Below are 15,519 nucleotides of genomic sequence, written 5' to 3'. Positions count from 1 at the left end.
TTCCAATAGAGCACATTGCCCCTTTGTTCATCACCACCACATCCATATAGCTGAGCAAATTGGCAACAATGGGAAAGTTATTGCTTTTGAACTTACCTTACTGCAAATGAATTATATCAGTATGCAAATGATTTAATTAAGTCAACTTCTACTATCTTTAATAGGACATCAAAGACTTGCAAATAACGGTTTGTGAAGCTAAACATGCAACTGTCTGTTCTCTACCTTAAAGATATTGAACAATATTAGATAACGGAGGCTATGAGAGTTTCACCAGGATAGAAGGCGTTTCCTCAATGCACTTGGGAAGAAGATACAACAGATGTTCATAGGAATCTGTGGGTGACAAAATAACTCCCAATGAAGATTTTTGAAGTCAGCCTCTCTTTACTCAAGCAGTGTTGCAACAGAGTTTTCGGAGAGGAGCTCCCAGAATCCAGAGATGTCTCAATATTTAAACACAATACAGATAACACTTAACATACGTCATGCTACTTAGCAACAGAGAAGTAATCTCTTCTCTGAGAGGCCAAGTTGTTCCATCTTCCCACCATCCCCTAGGAGAGCTGCCAACTCCCTATGATCTTAAAGACCTCTAAAAGAACAATACAATAAATCATTGTATCAGCATAGCACTCATATTACACACTTAGTATTTTTCCATCAGACTCTTTTTCCCTCAGGCCATAAGCTCCTAAACAAGGGCACTTTGATCTTAGACCTCATCATGATGCTCCTCAACCTCTGGATGTCTTAAAAAGCAACTTTTTGCTAACAGTTTGAAGTACAAGTAGCTTATTCAATGTTCTCATTATGGCTGCCTTGTTGTGTAAAAATCATGTTACCGCAGGTTTGAATGTAATTACAGAGGTGATCCCAAAACGAAAATGAAAAAGAAAGAGTACGAAAAGATTGCATCCAAAATATATCAAATTTGCACAAAAATAATCAAACAAATAGAAAACTGCTAATTGTACATAAAAATATCAACACATTGCCACAATCTCTTAATCCAAACTGACCCTACTCTGTGTCAGACCTGGCTCGTGTACTTATGCAACAACATGTTGAAGGGAATGTTGGAGAGAATGTTTTCTGCTAACCTTATCTGAAAAAAACATCTCCCACTGGGCGGGCAGGAAGCACAGCGGGCTGTAATCAGGCCAATTATGTCCGACCTCCCCGTCTGTGTGACCTGACAGGACCTTGAAAAAAACAATAATGGGGGTCCTAACCATTGTTGCTCCTGCAACCTGTCCACCCAGCTCCACTGATGTCACAGGGTTCATTTGGGTGAGGGGGAAAGAGAGGTAATCTCAAATATGGAGCGGATAGTGGACACAAGTGAGGCTACACAACTTGAATTCTCTATCAAGTTTGTCCAGTTTAAAACTCAGGAGTACATTCAGAGAAGTCCACATCAGCAACATATTATGAGCATACCCTCTAATACTCCTCCTGGGTGCTTCATTCCATTCTTTAAATTTGGTCAACACATTAAAGGAAGAATGTGAGACTTTTTGATCCAGTAGATGTCGCCCTTGAGCACCAGCATGAAACCAAAACAAACTGCTGTTTGGCCACACCTCAGCCACTCTGAATCCTCCTCTCTCCTACAGCGTCACACATCCAACCCTTCTCCCCTCACGTTTGCACAACAGAGTTATCAAATTGGAATGCACCATAATTAAGCTGAGTGCAAGCAGCGGATAAAATTGGCCTTGTCTCGAGCTGCATTGTTGTGTTAGCAGGCTAATGGCAAATGGACTTGAGCTTATAGAGCGCTTTTCCAGTGTTCTGACTACTCAGAGCACTTTTACACCGCATGTCACACCTACACATTCACATAACGGAAGGTTAAAATCTGTTGTAGGCTTTTCTACTTGATTGCAAAGGAGGCATTTATAATATTGTTGTTGAGGCCTTCCATTGTTTATTATTTGTGGTTTGTTTTTTGGCCTTTTTGCCATCAGTGATTGGACAGCTGTAGTAAAACAGGAAATGTGGGGAGGAGAGACCTGCATCAAAAGGCAAAGGCCAAGAATTGAACCAGCAGCTGATGCATTGAGGGCCGAAACCTTTGTATATTGGACGCCTGCTCTCTCAGCTGAAACCGGAACTCCCCATTATGTAATTCAATAATTGAGTAAGGGCTTTGAGGGTTAACGTGATTGTACTGTTTTTACATCAATCGACTCAATTGACATTAAAGTCTTCATATTAAGCTCGTAAAGTTTGCTTACTGTTTAATTTGTTTTTTTCCCTTCCCATTACTTTTTCACATATTTTGTGAATTGTTCCTTTTTTTATTCTTTAGTATTCAGTTAGTCTTTAGTGTTTCATTTTTTATTTTGTAGTTGTTTCTGAGTTTTTATTTTAATAGAAAATGTACAACAACATATGACATTTCAGAGATCAGTTAATACTTATATTACAGCAAAGTACAGGAAAAATCAAAGAAAATTATGAATAAAATAATAAAAGCAAACAGGGCTAAGTGGATTAAGCTGTTTTTTAAAGAATTTTATTTTCTATATACTTCAGGGATTTACAATAAAGTGCTTAATCGCTCATGAAAAAAGTCACTAAGGGTTGTACATTTACATTTATGGATAAAAAAAATTCTGAAAATAAATAATGTATTTAACAGAAGCTTTGTTCTGCCCTTCATTATAGTTCCAAAAACAATATCATCTCTGGAAAAGGGGGACAGAATTAAAGTTAAACCTTTGTCTGAGGAGTTCACCTCAAGGATAAAAGTTCTTTTGCATCTGCAGGTAGAGAATATTGTAAATATGTAATTAGTAAATTCTTAGGTGAACTAAACATATGAAGCTGCACAGATCACTTTGCTTGGTACAAAACCTTCTTTGAAAAGTTGTGTTCATCAACCATTAGTTTGTGGAAATCAAATCATCAACAGAAATCATCAAAAGGTCAAATGTTACCAGATTCATCTAATAAATGAATAGCAGAGCGTACATATTTCTCAAACCAGTCATTTAAAAAAAAATAAAGAGCTGTTTCTAAACTAAATTAATCTAATTCTATGTTGACCCCAGTGTTACTTGCCTTGTTTTACTTCCTGCCCTTGATGATTTACCTCCATTTGATTGCCCTCATCAGTTTCACCATGTGTCTTGTCTGTCACACCTGGTTTTGATTTCCCTTTGTGTAGTCAGCCTCTGTGTTCCTTCCGGTCTGGGTCAGTTCATTATGTCATACTTTCAAACTTCGCCTCATGTGTCCCCTGGTAAATCATGGTCTGTTGTGTTTTTCCCTGTCTTGGACTTTATTTTTTATCCTCCGTTATACTCCCTGTTTTACTAATAAGTCATTTGTTTTCTGAATGATTCACTTGTAGCTCCAGAGTTGATTTCTCTCCTGTTTGCTTGATTTTTGGTTGGAATTTTCATTGAAATTGTTTTATATTTGGACTTTTAGGGGAGTAAGCCTTGGCTTTCCCCTTTTTTGATGTTTGGTTAATCAATATATCTTGTCAGATCTGCAATTGGGTCCACTTCTGTGGTCTATTTTAACAAAATGACAGAAACAGTCAAACACTTGAATTTGGTCTGTTTTATTTTGCAAAAAAAATGATTTGAGCATGGGCTGTGCTCAGTAACAGAAAGGAACTGAGCATATAATGTTGCCAGTGGCTTATCTTCCACTTTGAGTGTATTTTCCTTCAAAAATGTTTTTTTCAGACGTGAATATTTTGCTATTGACATTTTATCTGTTTTTATGTGCAACAAATCAGATAAGTATAATACCCCAAACACACAACTAGACCCAGCATAACCTCTGCAAAATAGGGGCCATGATTTCAGATAATAAGTCTAGCTGAAGTTTCATATCTGTTTAAATTGCGTGCGTAAGACGTTTAATGGCGTGCGTAAAACAGTCGCTTATGGACTGGATAAACGCACATAACTGTGTATTATGAGAGAGATTGAGAGGGTGGAGCTGGGACTTTCGGATCCTAACACAAAGGGGGTGGGAACGAATGGATTGAGGGGTGCGCCTCTTCTCTTCACAAATCATATGAGCGTTTGTTTCTTGCCCAGAGCTTAGTCCTCTCCTGCCTTTCCACAAGCCTGTGCGTAATGGTAGAGCAGAGAATGAACTCTCTTGTGAAATGGGCGCTTATCCTCTTCGTCCTGGTCTCCATCATTCTCAACATAGTTCTGATCGGGATCCACTCCAGCAGGGCGCCCAAATGTTCCGCTCAGCGTGTCCAGCCGCTGCGGGTCAAGCACGACGAGCGCAGCGTCGTGTTCGCTGACCTCACTCGGGAGGAGTACCTGCAGGTCCAACAGTACATGCTCAAGCAAAAAGAATTGGATATATCCACCAGCCAGCTCACTAAACCAGGGGAAAACTTCTTGTTTTTAATAGACTTATCTTTGCCAAAGAAAGGGGACGCGCTGGCATTCTTGGACGGTAAAGCTGCCAAGCCGGCCAGAGAGGCGACGGTGGTGGTCTTTCATGGTGCGCAAGGCTACATTAAGGAGTACGTAGTGGGACCTCTTCCAAACCCAACATACATCAATGATGTCACCAAAGAGAGGTACAAGATGGAGCTGCCTATCACTGCGCGCACCGTCACAATTGGAGAATACGCATTGCTTTTCAACTTTTTTGAGCAACATGTTTTCTCCAAACTTAAGAAGCTCATGAAAGAAAGCTTTGACGTAGGGGCAGACAAACAGTTGAATGCGTTTGAGCAGATGCCTCGTGGAGTCCGATCAGGGGACAGAAAGACCTGGGTTTCTTTCTTCAGAGATATGAGCGGCATGTACATCCACCCGGCTGGTTTCGAGGTACAGGTCAACCACGAGAGCCTAAACGCTTCCAACTGGAAAGTGGAGCGGCTGCTTTATAACGGCCAATACTTTGACACTGTAGAAGAACTAAAGCAGAAATATGAAGCTGGGTCTGTAAAGAAAATCGTTTACAAGGAGTCAGCTGACTATGGGTCACTGAAACCAAAGCACAAGCATCAGCAGGTCGGTCCGCAGCTGTTTACCGTGGATGGTAAACGCTACAGCATCAGCAACAACCACGTTGTGTATCTGGACTGGAGCTTTGCCTTTGGGCTGAGCTCACTTACAGGCGCGAGGGTTTTTGATGTGCGCTTCAGGGGTGAGAGGATCGTCTACGAACTGAGCGTGCAAGAGGCCATGTCTGTGTACGGTTCAGTGACTCCTGGGATGATGATGACGAAGTTTTTAGACACCAGCATCGGGATAGGGCGCTTTGCCCACGAACTAACCCGTGGTGTGGACTGCCCCTACGACGCCACCTACATCGACACGTACCGCTATATCGATGTCCCAGCCCCGGTCAGATACCGTAATTCAATATGCGTCTTTGAACACAATATGGGCCAGCCCTTACGGAGGCACTTCGCTGACTTTTTCCACAACAACTACGGGGGGATGGTTAACAACGCCTTGGTGTTCAGGACAATCACAGCAATAGGGAACTATGACTACATGTGGGATTTTATCTTCTACCAGAGCGGATCAGTGGAAGCCAAGGTGCATGCCACCGGCTACATTTCTTCTTCTTACCTGATGGACGGTAGTCTGAAATATGGACACCAGGTGGCGGATAAGGTGCTTGGGAACATTCACACTCACTTTATAAACTTCAAGGTTGATCTGGATGTGATGGGTGAGTGACAGTATGGCATGTTAATCTGATATTTTATGCAGGACAGAGAGCGATGTGTGACTGGGTTTTGTAAAAAGAAAAAGTAGTAGTCTTTTGTACTAATTGTATTCACAAACCAAGAGAACACTCCAAACAATTAGCCAAAACCGGGAAGTGATTATCAGTTAAAGATCCATTAATTGAAGAGAATAAATAGTGGCAAAAATTTTCAAAAATTAGTAATAGCATATTTCTGCTTAGTTAAATCCTGGATGTGTATATTATCATTCTTAGTTTTTATATTTTTAGGGCTTATTACTAATAGTAATTCTATTCTATTCTATTCTATATAAAGGCAGCACATGTCAAGTTCCAAGTTAAGGAGGACAAAACACTAACAGTTCACTATAAAGGAGGGGAAATTGTGTTTTGTCCTCCTTAACTTGGAACTTGACATGTGCTGCCTTTTATACATTATTTAATACATAAAAAAGCCTTTGCTTAGGCAATATTTAATTCTCAGACTTTCAGTCCAAACCAAAGAACAGGAACACTGACACAATGCCTGTGAAACACACAGAGCCAAGAGAAACTGGAGTTGGTGATTAGGGGCACCATTCGGGGGACAGACAGTAACACTATTAAAGCCAATGACAGACCCCTACAAAATATTAGAAAATTGGTTAATTTTTTAAAATATTGAATTATTTTTTATTTTTCATTAAGGGTCAGAAAACCCTAGCAGCGCCCTTGTCGCTGATTAACATTAGGTACAGTGACTGTTGGGGAGACAATAGTGTTAAGTCTGGCTTCATAGTTTAAAAATGAAATAAATGTAAACAGTAGATACAAATGCCCAGTCCACAAGAGTTTTATGAAACTACAACAAAAAACATGTTTTAACAAAAACATTTTGTATATATTTTTTATCAGGTCTTAAGAATGTTTTCCAGACCAAAGATATGGAATATGTCAACATGTCTCTTCCATGGATGCCTGATCACTACGCTATGGTCCCTCAGCTTGTGGAGAAACAACTGAAAACAGAAAAGGTCAGCTTTTGTTCCTTGTTTCAAATATTGATTGTCTATATTACTTTAAGGTAGTACACTTGTTTAAGTACAGTTTATCAGACCCTATTGTTTTAAACTGTCTTAGATAACAGCAATATCATGTGAGAACAAGAGCCAACAATATCATTGCTGAACACATCCATATTCAAATGCCTGAAATGATTCACATGACAAAGTTTAAGGTTTTTAGTGGCTGTACATAGTGACAAACCCTGAGACACTTTTACCCAGCTCTGTGGTTCACCTCAGCCTTTTCAGTTTTTTTTGTGTAAAGGTCAGGAAACTATGTCACTAACTGATTTCCAACAGCAGGAAGCAACATTGTTCTAGCTTTGATTAACAGTTAACTTGAACCCACAAACATGCAGAAGTGAAAAAAACTCTTGTTCCTGAGTGTTGTTCCACTTGAGGATGGCTGCCAAAGCCCTAGAAGTCACATACACACCCCATGTTTAAATGCCCATGTAAGAGCAGTAATCATTTTATAGCCTTGTAAAAAAAACATTTTGGTCGGAATAGTTAATCTCTTTATGGGCATTCACTGTATGGGGTGTGTGTGTTTTTTATAACTCATATGTGAAGATTTAAATATGGATAAGAGTTATGCATAATATGTGGTTTGTGATTGATATGACTGCAAGCAGGGGCATTGCCAATCAATCAACCAACCAACCAACCAACCAACCAATCAATCAATCAATCAATCAATCAATCAATCAATCAATCAATCAATCAATCTGTTATCTCAAGACAGTATCATAAGAGCAGGTAAAGTACCTTACTTATATACCTACAAGGACCCAATATTAATCCACCATGAGCACAGCACTAAGCAATATTTAACAACATTACAGTGGCAAGGAAAAACTTTCTTTTAGGAGGCAGACATCTTGAGCAAAACCAAACTCATGTTGAACAGCCATGTGAATGGAAAGTGGGATAGAGGGAGATGCAAAAAGGAGAAGGACAGACAGAAACAGAGCAACAACAACAACAAGGAATACGATGGATTTATATAGCTACACTGTCAATCATAATGGTTATAGTATATGTGGTTTTAGCAGTAACAGCTAAGTATGATAATGGACTGATCATTCTAATTATTGTTTTACATGTAAAACATATAAGGCAGTCAAAATAGGCAAACCTATCCAAAGGGTTAATGCAGACAATACAAAATGTGGGTTAGTTTGCATATTAGGCAGGCAGTGACAGGTAAACAAAGGCTGGGAACTGGGGCACATGAATACTAAAAGCAGAAAAGCTGAGACCTGGTGAATACTGTGAAACAATAACAAATGCTGATAAAAATAATAATACAAGGCATTATCATAGTAAATGTGCAGGATGCCAAAAAGTCATGGGCAACCTTAGGTATAGCCAAAAACACTCACTGTGTATGCTGCATGTGTAAATGGGCAAGTGTAACGGACATGCTCAGTTGATAATAATATGTAAGCCAAGTGTTTACTGGCTGTTCATTTTCTCCAAAGTTGCCAAATTATTAATTTATAATGATTTAGTAAAAATCCAAGTTCCTATGTTAACATTGTGGCCTTGTAATATAAGACTATGCATACGATAAGTCTAGAAGGTTGCAGTTTAACTTTGATGTCTAAGTTCTGTTCCCATCTGGTTCAGACTGAAATGATTCTGAATGTTTTTGAATGGTAAAAATGATGGCTAGAAAGCTAGTCCCAACATCCTATTTTAAACACAAATAAAATGGACAATTACTGAAGTTCTCTATTGGTTTCAGACAGCTTTGGTTTTGTCCTGATTCAAGCTGGTTGTCTCAAGGCAAATATCTGTCAAACACTGAAATACCCATAACCTTACCACTTTGAACTACAATGAAAATAAAATTATTCTATGCATTTATTCAGGCCAGGGATTACATATACCTTCTCTGTGCCACTTATTATTACCTAACCATGTTTATGAATGTAGAAAAATGAACCAAATATCTTAATTAATCACTGATATATCAGTTTATGTGGCATCATAGGTAAGGACTTGCTTCTATTTCTAACAGAATATGTCTGTAAGTTTAACGGTAAGCTGTTACGCTGAGGAGAGCGTTTGTAATTTCTCAGGAGCTCCTTGCCTTCCTCAGCAAAGTCCAAGGCAACAAAAAAGATGTGGTCAAGGTGTAAGGTGGAACCTAAAACAAATCAACCACAGACCCCAACATGCTCCTTCTGAAGAAGAAGATTGAAAAGGAACAACTGACTGACTCTACCCAGCCACAGCCACTCAGTCAGTATAATCTTTCAACCAAAAGGGTTGGGGGTTAGATCCCCAGTTCCTGTAGCAATATGTCCGATGTGTCCTTGGGCAAGACTTAACTCCAAGTTTCTCCTGCTGCTTCGTCGGTGTTGATGAATGTGTGAATGGGATATGTTACTTCTGATGGCCACTTTACATTGATACCTCTGCCATAAGTGTGTGATTGGTAGGTGTGACATATGGTGTAAAAGAGCTCTACAAGCTCAAGTCCATTTAGCATTATTTACCAAAATTAAGAACTTTGACATATATGCTGCATTACTGTGTGACTAATTGTGATTTCAGATGCTTAAAAAAAAGTTTGACAAACGTCTTCTTATATACCTTAACAGGAAGCTGCTCTGCGTTATAACACCAAGACTCCACGCTACCTCCACATTGCCAGCAACCAGACCAATCGATGGGGTCACAATCGCTCCTACAGGCTGCAGGTGTTCAGCTTCACCGGGGACCACCTCCCAGAGAGCCAGGCAGAAGAGAAGTCCATGTCCTGGGCTAGGTCAGTCTGTCTCAGGCAGTCCAGAGCAGTATCAATTTGAACCAGTGTTAAGGATAGGGACGCTGCAGGAGAGGATGGGCAACGTCTCACGAGTGGTTTGATGATAAGAGCTGGCACCACATATGGCACCTGCCTCAGGATCAGTCATAGGTTTCAACCTGTAGAGGGCAAACTCTGCAAAAACTACAAAGTCTCACTTTATTGCATTGCATGAAAAAGTTGTAATATACATGTTAGTTTGATTTGTGAACATATTTAGTTATTCTATAAATAATGATAGTGCCCCTGTTAGGATGTAGCCTTTATGTAGTGACATGGGTGATAAGGGTTTGGGAGGTCAGAGTTTTATATGGCCGTTTGGAACATCAACTCTCATGCAGGACAAGGAACACATAAAAATAACTTAACTAAAGCCTTTTCATCAATTGTAAAAATCATCTATATGTAATGACGCTTTAGTAGCCATTTATGGACCCTGATAGGAGTGTCATAATAAATTCCAGAAATGTTTGCATTATACCTTGACTTTTACCTAATAATTATACGAGCTGGGGCTTTGTTCATTCATCAATTGCAGTGTTCTTATCTGGTGTCTTGTCTTGTCTGTTTGCATTTCCTACGAGACACAACAAAGCCTAAGAAGCTGAGAGATGGCTCTGCAGGTCATCCATTGACTTCTCTCCATATACTCTTCTGTCTGTCCCCAGATATAAGGTTGCCATCACCAAGCACAAGGATTTAGAACGGACCAGCTCTAGTTTGTACAGTCAAAATAACATGTGGACTCCAGCTGTGGACTTCAGCAAGTACATTGAAGACAATGAAAACATTGAAAACGAGGTGTGTGAAAGTTTCATCTGCATGTAGAATAATCGATAATACTAACATGTTTGTAAACTTGACATCCAATCACTTTGCTGATGTGATTTACATGATGTGTATTAAAATGTGCTTGCAGGATCTGGTTGCCTGGGTGACCACCGGTTTTCTCCACATCCCCCATGCAGAGGACATCCCCAACACAGTCACAGTGGGCAACGGGGGAGGGGTCATTCTGCGGCCACACAACTACTTTGATGAGGATCCTTCCATCCACTCTGCTGATGGGGTGTACATTGAACCAGGCACTGAAGACAGCTGTGAAAACAACAGGATGGCCTGCCTTGCTCAAGAGGCATGCAGTCCTGTTCTGGAACCCTTCACCTACCATGGCTTCGAAGGAGTCATGAAGTTTGAGGATTAGGTCTGATCTACTGAGTGCTGCAAGGTAATAACTGCAGAACACTGAAATACAGCAATGTGTTTATTCACTTATCAAGAAGAGTGTGTTGATATTAAAAAGTTTATAGTGCAGTTTGGAACAGAACATTTGATTTTCTCAATCTATTTCAAAACTGCAACATGGAGTCCATTGAGTAAAGGACATTCCAAAAAAATTAAAATTGGAAATTAACTTTCTTTTGAAGAGGGAGCGGGGAAGATCATCATGGAGTCAGGATATAATCATCCTACATTAGCAATAACACTTGAAGCTATTTCAACAGTTTGTCAATTTGTCAGAACACATCGGAAAAAGGCAGGGACACAATACAGTGCAAAAGATTAAGATTTACTTTATTGATCCCCGCAAGGGGAAATTTCAGATTTTACACTCTGTTAGTCATGAACACACACATGCAGAAACAGCTACCTCCACATTGCCAGCAACCAGACCAATCGATGGGGTCACAATCGCTCCTACAGGCTGCAGGTGTTCAGCTTCACCGGGGACCACCTCCCAGAGAGCCAGGCAGAAGAGAAGTCCATGTCCTGGGCTAGGTCAGTCTGTCTCAGGCAGTCCAGAGCAGTATCAATTTGAACCAGGATAGGTTAAGGATAGGGACGCTGCAGGAGAGGATGGGCAACGTCTCACGAGTGGAGGATCCTATGGATATGCACTAAGGGAGAGAAGCCAGAGTGACGGGGCGGCCCACAGCGGGCGCTCCTGAGCTGATGGTGGGGAGGGGGTTCGGTGCCTTGCTCAGGGGCACCTCGGCAGTGCTCAGGAGGTGATCTGGCACCTCTAGGGTTAATCCTAACCCTAACCCGGCTACTGCCGCCCCATAATAATAATAATAATAATGATCATAATAAGATATATGAATACATGAAGGTACAAAAGAAAACCTAGAAATGTAAAACTGCCATTAAAACCAACGAAAGTCCTTGTTATTCATAGAAAATCTGGATATCAATAGGATAATCATGAGGATTAAAGATCAGCTGTGGCTCAGTTGGTAGAGACTGTCAACTCTTAACCGGAAGGTCAGGGGCTCGATCCCAACTCCTGCAGCTTAATCTCCGATATGTCCTTGAACAAGTGATTAACCCCAAGTTGCTCCCGCTGCTTCGTCAGTGGTGAATTAATGTGTGTGAATGGGATTAGTTACTTCTGATGTCCACTTTACAAAGCATCCAGTGTGTCAATGGGTGGGTGTGACCGGCAATGAAAAAATATACAGGCTCAAGTCCATTTACCATCCACCATTTAAAGAGAAAGAGATTTGTCGTCTCACATGGATTGAGAGATGCCCCTCATGCTCCTATATGGCCTATGCCAAGAGCCGGCCCTGCCTGTGATTGACTGGTGAACAGTCAAGGGTGTACTCCCCTTCTCGCCCAATGACAGCTGGGATTCCAGCATCTCGACCCGAACGCTAAAAAGCGGTATAGATAATGGATGGATGTATGTATTTGTCTTTGCAAAAAAATGTCTGCAAGTGAAAACGGGTTTCAAAAAGGTTATTACAGACAAAAAAAAGCAAACATGTATATAGACTGGAAACTCAACATATCATATCATTCACCATTTGAAGATACATAGACTTTATTGTTGTTTGCTGTTACCTTTGAGACTTGAGTGTCAGACAGCACATTTTTATGAAGAAAAACTTTTCAAACTTGTTAATTCTTCCTCTTATTTATCTTCCAGGTTGGATTTCCTGAAGGGATAGTTTTATGTTCACCTCTTCAATATGAGCCAGCCAATATGAGCCATGCAGTGTCCCTCCAAAGCAACAGGAAGGAGATAATTCAAAACAATCTCTGCCTACTTCTTACAACTCAACAATAACATGAAAGAAGACTGTTTATTGTGATACATTAGCCTTGTCAACCAAGGTTTTGAAATCTGATAGAAGAGAAGAGAAGAGAAACCCGGACTGGATTAACCCAAAGGGGGGTTTCATAGAACTTCCGCCCCCCTTACACAATGACCACAGGTCTTTACTTACCATTTCAAATTATTCCGTTATATGCACAAATGTAAGACTGGTAACTCAACAGAGGTCAACATGTCTTAAATTATGTCCATGTGCTTACTGTAATAAGACAAGGCTAGCTTATGTCAAGAGTACCTTTCATTAAGAAGTGTTAAAGGTAATAAAAACATAAAAACCAATAGATTTGGATAACGTTTACATTCAATTTCTTAAAATGATCTCAAAGTAAAAGTCACACTTTGCACCTTGGGCAGTTTGGAAAAGCCCTGTTGATGATATTTCAGCCGTGGTGGAAAATATTAGTGCATTAGGGCGACTTCAATCTGAGTTGTACTATATGATTTCAATTGTACTTCTTTAAGGTGTCAAAGTTACTGTATATTGTGGTTCAGTCCCTGTGTTTGTATAGTTCATTGAAATAATCCTCACCTCAGGTCATATACCAATACCAATTCAGCCATACTCAGTTACATACATGTAGCATACTTGGTGTACTTCATGGATTCTAAGTATCCAAATAAAGGCCCAGCATCTAATTCTATACCATACTATACCGGCTGCTCTGTTAGTCAAAAAGCTTATTTCAGTTTAATTTGGCTACTTATGTCAGTACCTTTCCATGTAGTACACTTTGTAAGCTATGTAGTTGAGTAAGACTGAATTCTGATTGTGCAGTGTTGGCTCAAATCTAACAGAGTAGTTGTGCACTCACCAGCAATGATGATGATGGCACTTATTTTTAACAGCAATTTGCAACAAGTTGGAGCATTATTTCCGCCATTTGAACATGATTTTCACACTTCAAAATATCTCTCACTTAGTTCACCTTACTCAGTTTAATTTTACTACAACCAATAAATATGAAATTACTTTAATGTTTATTTCTTTGTGCAATATTGCTTGACAAGAGGTTGAAAACCATGCCCCCTCCTCCCAAGGTGTTTGGATAAGGAGATGTCCAAAATAAAGACACCTTGCTGTATTGGATAGACTGGGACTATAAAGTGTGTATGTTTTTTCCATGGATAGAGGAGAGCACGTTTTGAATAGTGTGTAGTGAGATTCCTTGTGTGAGCTTTGAGATTTCAGGTTGGAGGTCCATCATGTGTTAAAGCTTAAAGCATGGCCTCGCTTACATGGATGGGTATAATATGCTTCTCAGGAAATCAAAGTTGAGGTTCAGGCATGATGTTTCTGCTTCTGGACCTAGGTTGAAAAAGTTAGCTTCACATCACTTTTTAACCAGAATTCAAAATGTATTCAAAATGTTTTCTACTGTATAACCAATAAACCATACAAGCAACCATTTGCTAACACGAAGTGTAACAAGTAAATATCAAAGAGTGCTCATAACTAGTTTATGCTGACCCCTCGAAGGCTCAGGTAAGACAAAATAAAGATCTGTTTGCACATACTGGCCCTCACTTATCAAACGTACGTACGGCAGAAAAATGGGTGTACGGTCATTTCCACTCAAAGTTCGGCACTTATCAATTTGGACGCTCAAATCCCACGCCAGGTCTCAGCTTGTGTACTCACGTTTTCAACTCAGTGTGGACTTGCGGTGCAGCAAATCTGTCTGTGTTGGAGAATAATTAGATCATACTATAAAAGTGCTTGTTAAGACAGGCAGATAGAGGTTCACAGATTTACTGTTAGATAAGATATCTAAAATGTATTTTATATTACGCTTCACCTCAAACGATCTCTGTAGGCTACATCGCTTTTTAAATAATGTTGAGCAGCACGAGCTGTCAGGTGATTTATTAAGTTGTGTGTTTTATTTGATGAATTAATGTTTGTTTAATCGATTTACTTTAAAGATTAAAGATTAGAGAGGCTGCTTTCAGTAAATACATGTTAAACGTTCATGCGCACAGGAATATCACTGCAGAAAATACTGAGACAAATTAAAGGACAGACAAACTTCCAGAGGATACTAAATACAACTTTCAGCCTCTGAAATATGAAATATTTAGGAATACAGAACATTAACATTAGATCATAACTAATCGGTATGTCCGGAGATTAAAATAATAAATACGCTGATGTGCCACATGCGTAATAACGCACAGCAGACGCCCTGAGGCCAGAGACTACATGTGACTTAATAACGAATAAAGAAATCTGGGGGCTGTAAGACCTTCTTTTATGTAAGTGTTAAATTCTTGTGTTTGGAAAGTAGGTTAATCGGATGAGAAGTGCACATTGCACAGCGTTTGATCAAACACTTTATTCATGCGATGCAGGATGTTTCAGGTTTCTCTTCTCTTTTAAAGTCTCATTAATGGCGAGCTGCCAGTGCAGCCGACGTTATCCGACACAGATGCAGGTTCGCCTGTGCCTGATATTGAGGCTGAACCGATGAAGGAAGCCACTCGATCCACGATCTGGGATTATTTCAGGTGGGGTACGGCTGGCGTCCTCCGGTCCGGGAGCTGCTTCTTTTAAGACCTAGACACTAGGCTACATTGTAGCGATCATTTGGTCTGACCAGGTTTTTTAAACTAAAAGTATTTAAAAAAATTATATTATAGCCTATATTATGTACGTTACATATCACGGATGTTATATATTTTTTATATTTAAAAACAACGCTGTTGAGATTTCATGCAGGCGCATTTCTTCTGAAGCTCTTTAATCCTACATTTCAGGCTGCCAGACAACACAATGTTATTCCTCTTTACTTTTCTCTGTTATGGTGTCACTCAGGTCATATCTCGTTTCTCTTCTTTGCCGT

General features: G+C 39.9%; 1 protein-coding gene and 1 long non-coding RNA gene across 2 annotated transcripts in view; both read left to right on the top strand.

Moving 5' to 3' along the window:
* Nucleotides 1-15,519, top strand: part of LOC132995636 (uncharacterized) — a 169,882-nt gene that overhangs the window by 115,495 nt on the left and 38,868 nt on the right. The window lies entirely within an intron of this gene.
* Nucleotides 4,063-13,654, top strand: LOC132995631 (primary amine oxidase, liver isozyme-like). Its single transcript, XM_061065701.1, has 6 exons — nt 4,063-5,679; nt 6,592-6,710; nt 9,353-9,519; nt 10,227-10,359; nt 10,478-10,786; nt 12,491-13,654. The coding sequence occupies exons 1-5, from the start codon at nt 4,107-4,109 to the stop codon at nt 10,760-10,762; spliced, it is 2,277 nt and encodes a 758-aa protein (XP_060921684.1). The 5' UTR covers nt 4,063-4,106; the 3' UTR covers nt 10,763-10,786; nt 12,491-13,654.

The sequence above is a fragment of the Labrus mixtus genome, chromosome 20 (assembly GCF_963584025.1).
Source record: "Labrus mixtus chromosome 20, fLabMix1.1, whole genome shotgun sequence".
Taxonomy (NCBI): Eukaryota; Metazoa; Chordata; class Actinopteri; order Labriformes; family Labridae; genus Labrus; species Labrus mixtus.
The sequence above is the reverse complement of the archived record's forward strand: the minus strand, read 5'-3'. Positions and strand labels throughout refer to the sequence as shown.

Excerpts from the sequence above, each read along its gene's own strand:
- LOC132995631 (XM_061065701.1), top strand. The coding sequence starts at position 4,107 with ATGGTAGAGCAGAGAATGAACTCTCTTGTGAAATGGGCGCTTATCCTC. Across the intron at positions 5,680-6,591 it reads GGTTGATCTGGATGTGATGG|GTCTTAAGAATGTTTTCCAG; the intron begins GTGAGTGACAGT and ends ATTTTTTATCAG. Across the intron at positions 6,711-9,352 it reads AACAACTGAAAACAGAAAAG|GAAGCTGCTCTGCGTTATAA; the intron begins GTCAGCTTTTGT and ends ATACCTTAACAG.